This window comes from Ailuropoda melanoleuca, chromosome 3 (genome assembly GCF_002007445.2).
Source record: "Ailuropoda melanoleuca isolate Jingjing chromosome 3, ASM200744v2, whole genome shotgun sequence".
In the NCBI taxonomy this organism is placed as follows: Eukaryota; Metazoa; Chordata; class Mammalia; order Carnivora; family Ursidae; genus Ailuropoda; species Ailuropoda melanoleuca.
In genome coordinates, this window is record NC_048220.1 from 1,013,754 (window position 1) to 1,023,505 (window position 9,752).

The 9,752-nt window shown below is 36.4% G+C and overlaps 1 protein-coding gene across 1 annotated transcript; it reads left to right on the forward strand.

The window, feature by feature from the left end:
• Positions 1-2,061: 2,061 nt before the first annotated feature.
• LOC100475277 (olfactory receptor 2T29) lies at positions 2,062-3,024 on the forward strand. Its single transcript, XM_002929840.2, has one exon. The coding sequence runs from the start codon at positions 2,062-2,064 to the stop codon at positions 3,022-3,024; it is 963 nt and encodes a 320-aa protein (XP_002929886.2).
• The last annotated feature ends 6,728 nt before the right edge of the window (positions 3,025-9,752 follow it).

Sequence of the window (9,752 nt, forward strand, 5' to 3'; positions counted from 1 at the left end):
AAAGTGAAAAACATATTTGAAACTTGGAAATTCTTCCCAAAATATGCAGATATGATAACTGCCTCTAAACTCTTCCCAGAAAGAGGAATCAATATTTCTTTCCTCTTAGTAAGAACTTTGGAATTTTAACATTTAACATGTCAGAAATTGAAAGGTTGCAAGGTTTAAACTTCAGAACAAAAAATATAGAAGAAGGTATTATTCTCTTAAGAAATGACAGATGTATTTTGTGTTTATTGTTTTTATTCATATTGTAGCTATTTTAGAATTCTGCTTTAAATCACATTTCCATTTTTGTCTCTGAATAGACTGACTGTGACCTGATTAATTGTAATTAGGTTTAATTTGTTTTTGATTCATCTTTAGCATCTGATTGAGAGACTGGCTGTGAACAGTAAGATAAAGTAGTAAACAATAAATTTGAGTCAGAAATATCTTAGTATTTTTCAATTTTCCTCTCTGCATCTCAGTTCCATGAACAATTAATTGCTATGTGCATTAAAGCAGGTAACACTTGGGAAAACAACTAAAGCCTTCTCTGATAAATGGCAATGACCCTCTAAATACTACTTCTTGTCCTCTGAAATATAAAGCAGTTGGTAGAAAATTAAAGGAGATGAATTTCAACTTGGAAAAACATGTACTGGATGTAAATTAAGTAGATTTCTACATAAAGTTCTCCTTAATCAGGGTTAAAATAAGAAATATATATTAATGTTTTTATATTTTATAGAATAATTATATTATATAATAAGTATATATATATAATACATGTATGCATATATACCCTCATAAGTTATCTAGTACCACAGAAATTGTTAAATCAAATTCTTAAAGGCATAAATAGATATTAAACTGGTGAACTGACCTAATGGATCTCATATTATCAAATGATAATAGTAACAGCCACCTCTTACATAGATTCTGCATAATCATTACTGTTGCTATTAACTATTTAATTATTTTTCATCTGTAACCAGTAATGTTCCAACCATGCTCCTCATTTAATCCTAACCACATGTAAGATAAAACGTTATTTTTTTTTCCTTTTTTAAATGTATGTAGAGTGAGTGGAGGAATAGTGTACAGAGGATAAGCTGGACTTACACCCAGTCTGGCTTTAGAGTCTGGGGTCCAAAATGGTGCGCCTAGGCTGTCTAAGGGTTTGATCATTGGTGAGGACCATGATCTGTTTTGGGGGACTTGTGGCTTCCTCCATACAATCACAGTGCTTCGCAGTGTAACTCAATCTTATAGGGAAAAGGGGGTTCAAGCATTTCATATAGATTTTCCCCAAATTGTGTCAAAGTTGCCTTTATTTCTTTTTCTTTTTTAATTTAAATTCTATTAGTAAATGTATAGTACATCATTAGTTTTTGATATAATGTTCAATGGTTCATGAGATTGTTCTCTTTTTTGGGGGGTATTACTGACATATAACATTCTACTAGTTTCAGTTGTGCAAGGTGATGATTTGATATATATGTGCACTGTGAAATTATTTTTTTCTTATGTAGAATACATCCTGAAGATTTTTTAAGATCTCAGTTGGATTCTTAGACCAGAGAGTTTAATGATATATTTTAACATGTTATGTTAGTCACCATGATTAGTTTTTGATGTAGTCTTCCATGATTCATTGTTTGCATGTAATACCCAGTGTTCCATGTGATATGTGCCCTCCTTAATATGTTAATGATATTTTGATATCTACAACAAAAATTCTAGAAGAGTATATACATCTATGATTTTTTACATTTTGATTCATCTTTTGTGTTTGCTTAGAGCAACAGCTAAACTAAATAAATTTACATGCTTATTGGTGAAAGATACTAGGGCAAAATGTAAATTCACAATGCAATGAACAATGCAACCTCAGTATATGGTAAATTTATAGAATTACAGGTAATTTGTAATCTCTAAATCTTCAGGACCATGGAACTTTTTTCTGATAGTATGATTGGATTCTCTTTCTCTCTTAACACATTCATTTCGGTGGGTGGTGTTTCATGATTGATTCATTAACCCCAAAACTTTCCTAGGTTGCCCAGGTGAAATTTCATGGAGAACACCAACTTGCTGGCTAACCACACTGGGAGATCATATTTCATCCTGGTGGGAGTCTTCAGTGAATCCAAACACCCAGCTCTCCTTTCTTTGGTCATTTTTGTGGTTTTCCTAATGGCCTTGTCTGGAAACATCATCCTGATTCTACTGATACATTCCGATGCCCGCCTCCACACCCCCATGTATTTCTTCATCAGCCAGCTATCTCTCATGGACGTGATGTACATTTCTGTTACTGTGCCCAAGATGCTCATGGACCAAGTCATGGGCATGAACAAGATCTCAGCCACAGAATGTGGGATACAAATGTTTTTCTATGTGACACTAGCAAGTTCAGAATTTTTTCTTCTACCCTCCATGGCCTATGACCGCTATGTGGCCATCTGTCATCCTCTCTATTACCCTGTCCTCATGAACCATCGGGTGTTGTTCCTTCTAGCATCTGGCTGCTGGTTCCTAGGCTCAGTGGATGGCTTCTTGTTCACTCCCATCACCATGATGTTCCCCTTCTGCAGATCTCGGGAGATCCATCATTTTTTCTGTGAAGTCCCTGCTGTATTGAAACTCTCTTGTTCAGACACTTCCATCTATGAGATTTTCATGTACCTATGCTGTGTCCTCATGCTTCTCATTCCTGTGACAGTCATTTCAGGCTCTTACTACTTTATCCTCATCACCATCCATAGGAGGAACTCAACAGAAGGCCGGAAGAAGGCCTTTGCAACTTGTTCTTCCCACATGACTGTGGTCATCCTCTTCTATGGGGCTGCCATTTATACTTACATGCTCCCCAACTCCTACCATACTCCTGAGAAAGACATGACGGTATCTTTCTTTTACACCATACTCACTCCTGTGCTCAACCCTTTGATCTATAGTCTAAGAAATAAGGATGTTACAGGAGCTCTGAAGAAAATGTTGAATGTGGGGCTTGCCTTTCAAGAAACTGTAAAGTAGGGGCACCTGGATGGCTCAGTAAGTTAAGCATCTGCCTTTGGCTCAGGACATGATACCAGGTCCTGGGATCAAACCCTGCATTGGGCTCCCTGCTCAGCAAAGTGTCTGCTTCTCCTTCTCCCTCTGCCCCTCCCAACTATTCATCCTCTCTCTCAAATAAATGGAATCTTTTTTTTAAAAAAAAGAAACTATAAAGTAGGAAACTTCGATATTATTGTGTTTTTTCTTCTCCTTACAGATTGTAACTTTAGAATTTTATGTCAACCTCTTCTTTAGACTTTTATACTATGGTGTTCCATCTCACTTTTGTATCTATTTTTTTTAAAGTATTGTCTCCCTGTACTATAAAACTCTTCAATTTTCTAATTCTTATCCTTTCAAAATGTATTATACAATTATATTATAGTGATATTGTATTTACTGAGGCTGATTACTGCACTGACTCTGTAGAACACCCAGCTTCTTAGAAAATACATAATTAAATATTTAGAGGATTAAAGGTCATGTGATTCTTTTTTTTTTTTTTTAAGATTTTATTTATTTATTCAACAGAGACAGAGACAGCCAGCGAGAGGGAACACAAGCAGGGGGAGTGGGAGAGGAAGAAGCAGGCTCCCAGCGGAGGAGCCTGATGTGGGGCCTCGATCCCATAATGCCAGGATCACGCCCTGAGCCGAAGGCAGACGCTTAACCGCTGTGCCACCCAGGCGCCCCAAAGGTCATGTGATTCTATTTAATTGATTCAAATGAGGGAGAAAGAGGTAGGTGATAAAAAATGAGGTAAAAAAATATTAATTCTTGAGTCTGGGTAAAAGGTATGTGGGTGTGGTTTGTACCATTCTTATTCATGCTACTTTTCTGTAAGTGTAAAATTGTTCCACACAAACAGTTAAAATATCAGCCATCTTACCTTTTTTAACTTTGTATTCTGTTTGCTGGCAGTTTAAGTGACAATATCTTATAAAATGTGCTCCTTTCAATGTGACCAATTATTACTAGGACAATCCTGTCATCTGCCTACCTTCTATCATCCCTTAATTTGCTAGACCATAATGATATACACTATATGGATATGGCCCAAAACTGAAAGCACCTAGTGGTTAAAAGCCCTGCCAAATAGTAGGTATAGTATCCATACTTGCATAAGAAACTGTGGGGAAATTATGAACTCAGAGTGGAAGAAGGATTTAGGGGAGGTCCCCTGCTTGAGGTGCTGTGTGAACTAAGTTTTGAAGTATGTAAATTATTAAATAAAAAAAGAGGAACACAACATCAAATATTCAAACTTAGTCATTTATTTAATGAATATTTAAACTCTTATAATACAAAATAACAGCTAAATGAGATTAAAACCTGAACACTATATGGTTGTTGTTTTAAAGAATTTGAATCTGTATAGTTTTATATACAAATAAGTATGATACAATTTTTGATATGCCTTGATGCTAATGTGGAAAGTGTACGGCCCATAAGGACACATCCGTTCTTCCTGTGATGCACAAATTTGGTCAAAAAGTGGGACGAGATCAGCCTCTGGAACTCAGTGTTGAATGTTGAGTATATGTGCCCTCCAGTGAGTACAGGAGGCTGTGGCAGAGGGGGATTTCTCAAGGACAATATGCCAACAGAAAAGGCACAACATGAGCAAAGGTCAGAAGGTTGGCAAAGAATAAGGGTTAAGTGTTTCAATCACTCCTTCCTTCCTACTTTATTTTATAGATTTCTTTCTTGTCCTTCTGTGACCAAGAGTTTTATAAGCAGTGGAAAAATGATTAGATCTGCATTTTAGAAACGTTAAAGTGGTTAATTGGGGGAAGTGCAGCACTGAAAGTAGAGAGACCAAATGAGTGAAGATGGTGAAGTTGATTGTGTTGATTTAATGGATTTAAATGGAATGGACCTTGCCTTGACACCAGGATGGGCTGGATGGAGGAAAGGGATATTTGGAGTATGTGGGGCCTTTTGAATCTGTTCCATAAAACAACAGACATGATTACATATCTATCATTTTATAATGGGCTGTGTCCAACTCAGGAAGAATCAGACAGTTTCAAAAGTACATGTTCATTCTTCCTCTTGACACTTGATTAGTTCATGACTGAAAAATAAGGATCTTGCAATGTTTGGGGAAAACAATATCAGAAAACCAATTCCCAATATTTGTTGTTGCAGTAAAACTGAACTAATACATGTACACTCTACAGTAATTAAGAAATGTATGTATCACCCCTCGATTTTCATGACTATAATGATGCATTTGGTGGTTCCATTTACAACGCCCAGACATGGAGAACAAAATGAGAAAAAATAAAACAAAATGTGGCATTGACTTATATTATTCCAAAGGTTTGTTTTCTTATTTCAAAAATTTTTATTTATTTTATTTTTATTATTAACATATAATGGTATTATTTGTTTCAGGGTGCTGGTCTGTGATTCATCAGTCTTACACAACACTCAGCACTCACCACAACACATACCCTCCCCAATGTCCATCACCCAGCTTCCCCACTCCCACACCCCCTATCATCTACCAACCCTCAATTTGTTTCCTGAGATTAAGAATCTCTCATAGTTTGTCTCCCTCTCTTGTTTCATCTTGTTGTTTCATTTTTTCCTTTCTTCCTCTATGATCCTCTGCCCTTTTTTTAATTCCACATATCAGTGAGATCATATGATAATTTACTTTCTCTAATTGACTTATTTCACTTAGTGTAATATCTTCCAATTCCACCAATGTTGATGTAAATGGTAGGAATTCAACCTTTCTGATGGCTGAGTAATATTCCATTGTTTATATGAACCACATCTTTTTTTATCCATTCATCTGTTGAAGGACACCTCAGCTCCTTCCACATTTTGACTATTGTGGACATTGCTGCTATAAACATTGGGGTGCATGTGCCCTCCTTTTCACTACATCTGTATCTTCGGGGTAAATAGTAGGGCAATTGCTGGGTCAGAGGGTAGCTCTATTTTCAACATCCTGAAGAACCTCCATACTGTTTCCCAGAGTGGCTGTACCACCTTGCATTCCCACTATCAGTGTAGGAAAGTTCCTCTTTCTCCACATCCTCGACAACATCTGTCATTCCCTGACTTATTAATTTTAGCCCTTCTGACAGGTGTGACGTGGTATCTCATTGTCGTTTTGATTTGTATTTCCCTGATGCCGAGTGATGTTGAGCTCTTTTTCATGTGTCTGTTGGCCTTTTGGATGCCTTCTTTGCAGAAATGTCTGTTCATGTCTTCTGCACATTTCCCAATTGGATTATTTGTTCTTGGGGTGTTGAATTTGATAAGTTCTTTATAAATTTTGGATGCTGGCCCTTTATCTGATATGTCATTTGCAAATATCTTCTCCCATTCTGTTGGTCGTCTTTTGGTTTTGTTAACTGTTTCCATTGTTGTGCAGAAGCTTTTCATCTTGATGAAGTCCCAATAGTTCATTTATGCCTTTGTTTCCCTTGCCTTGGAGATGTGTGAAGAGGTTGCTGCCTGTGTTCTCCTCAAGGATTTTTATGGATTCCTGTCTCACATTTAGGTCTTTCGTTCATTTTGAGTCTATTTTTGTGTATAGTGTAAAGAAATGGTTCAGTTTCAATTTTCTGCATGTGGCTGTCCAATTTTCCCAGCAAAAAATTATTCTATCTTGAACCAAAAATATCAATTTAAACATTTTTAGAACAATTAGTTTTCTTTTTAGGTAATGTGTCTAAAATAAAATTTTCATAGTCTTTACTAATATTAATGTACAAGTGCTATGCAGTTTGTAAAGTTATTTATTAAATTACATACAGTATCTAATACGTAGAATTTGTTCTCTAAAATTTTTGCATCTAGAGTCAAAAGCTGAAATGGAAGAGCTACAAGCACTCAAAAGCATTTGATTACAAGTATCAAATAAGTGGCAGCTCTAAAATAGTATAAAATTTTCAAATTTCTTATTTATTCATGTGTTTTTGATAGTGATACCACTAGCATTTGGCCAAATGAATCACTTCTGTCCCATGGTAACAAAGCTTCAGGTTTCTACAACCTTCAGAGCATATTAAGGACCATTATTGGAATTCTTCATCCAAATTCAGAATTAAAATTTTTATGCATTAGATAGAAAAGCTTCCATTATTTTTCATAAAATTTCTGCTTTCTTAAATGTGTTCAAAAAATAACATTTGAACAAATATAATGAACAAAACCATTTTCTAGGGATGGCTACAAAATGAGGCTTCTTAAACATAATTTGATACATTAAAATTAACATTTAACATAATTTTGTTTGCTTTTTTCCATCTTAGGTTATTATTTGTAAATATACAGTTTAGTTTACCTGTTTGACACTGAGCTCGGAAAGTAAAAACCTCTAATGATATGGTTAAAAACCTTTGAGTTGTGTAATTCAAACTTCTATTTTAGTGAGAAAATCAAGCTGCAACATTTTTTTTTAAAGATTTTATTTTTATTTATTTGACAGAGATAGAGACAGCCAGTGAGAGAGGGAACACAAGCAGGGGGAGTGGGAAAGGAAGAAGCAGGCTCACAGCAGAGGAGCCCGATGTGGGGCTCGATCCCATAACGCCGGGATCACGCCCTGAGCCGAAGGCAGACGCTTAACCGCTGTGCCACCCAGGCGCCCCTGCAACATTTTTTTTAATTCAGTGAGCTAATTTAATTATCTTACCAGTTCAGTGCTTGGAGGCTTGTCATATTCCATACAATGGATATGTCCTCAATTTCAAAATAAATTACCTATTAATAAGCTTAGTGATGTCATTGTTGAATCTTGATAGTTATTATTTGAAAAAAAAATGAGTGCCTGGTATCAGTATCTTCACATATATGATTACTTTGGTAGGACAAATAATCAACAATTTTTAAATTTTCGTACACAGTATTAATTTGTATACCCTATGGTTATAGACTAATTCAACCCCCACCATCTGTGAAGAAAGAGGACCCACAATCTCATTGTGCTGTAAAGTCTCTATCCTCCCTCTCATGCATGCCTGTTCTGTGACCAGAGGGGAATACTTGTCCCTCTGCCTTCTGGATAGTTTGCCAAAGAGAGACCCCAAGCAAATGATTAGAGGGTAGAAGAAAACTTAGGTCTTGGTATTCATGCCCTCAGCATTGTCTTGTCAGGATGAGACTATTAATGGCCAAGATCATCCCCGCTGAGGCTCTGCCCTCACCTGTGGCCATCCTCCCAGGAGTTTTAGCTGCTGTGGAATCTGATAACCACAGCTAGTCCTGCTGTCCCCTGGGAGCAAGGCTGGTAAGAACTTCCTTTTTTGGTGCCTTTGGGTCATTCTCCAAGTCTTGATAATAGTCCATAAGCCTGTCTACCTCTTTTCTGCATCAATCCCTATGTAATCATCCATCAGTTTTGGCTACACTTCATAGATTTTTATACAACTCCGTCTAGATTACATGTTTAGATTTATGGTTTACTGATTAATTTTTATTTAGCATCTTTCTGTATGGTCATTACTCCTAGTATTTCTTAAACAATGAATTAGCCAATTACAAATTCTGTTATTTCTGACTCTGTAGTTTGTCCTCTATCTGGCTTGTTTCCTCTTATCTATTATTAATATTAATCTCTGGTTATATATGAATTATCTTTTCCCAAAAGTTAAATTTTAACATACACTTACCTTTTTGTCTTGTGCAGATTTTGATTATGATGTCTATTATGTCAGTCATTTTCTTTCAAATTTGGAATTTTCTATTTTGTTTAGGAAGGCCTTCTCCATCATAATATATAGACACTGTTTTCAACATTGTTCGATAGAGGTTTTAAAACTTTGTACACATAGCTCTTTAATCTGCATGGATTTTTTTTTAGTATGTTGTGAGAGAAACATGTAATGTTTTAAATTTATTAAAAATATTACTTTATACAGTGATTTGACCAATCACTTCCTACATAAAACACATAAACACATTGACACATTCAGGTTTCTTCAAAAAATGCTGTGACAAATAAGGGATCCACACTGAGCTCCCTAATGGGGATATTTAGAAATAGCTGTGGGTGAAGTGAGTCTTAGTTGTAGAAAGAAGAGGCTTCTATCAGGGAAATTCAAATCAAAACCACACTGAGATACCACCTTACGCCAGTTAGAATGGCAAAGATAGACAAGGCAAGAAACAACAATTGTTGGAGAGGATGTGGAGAAAGGGGATCCCTCCTACATTGTTGGTGGGAATGCAAGTTGGTACAGCCACTCTGGAAAACAGTGTGGAGGTCCCTTAAAAAGTTAAAAATTGAACTACCCTATGACCCAGCCATTGCACTACTGGGTGTTTACCCCAAAGATACAGACGTAGTAAAGAGAAGGGCCATATGCACCCCAATGTTCATAGCTGCATTGTCCACAATAGCCAAATCATGGAAGGAGCCGAGATGCCCTTCAACAGATGACTGGATTAAGAAGCTGTGGTCCATATATACAATGGAATATTACTCAGCTATCAGAAAGAACGAATTCTCAACATTTGCTGCAACATGGACGGCACTGGAGGAGATAATGCTAAGTGAAATAAGTCAAGCAGAGAAAGACAATTATCATATGATTTCTCTCATCTATGGAACATAAGAACTAGGAGGATCGGTAGGGGAAGAAAGGGATAAAGAAAGGGGGGTAATCAGAAGGGGGAATGAAACATGAGAGACTATGGACTATGAGAAACAAACTGAAGGCTTCAGAGGGGAGGGGGTGGAG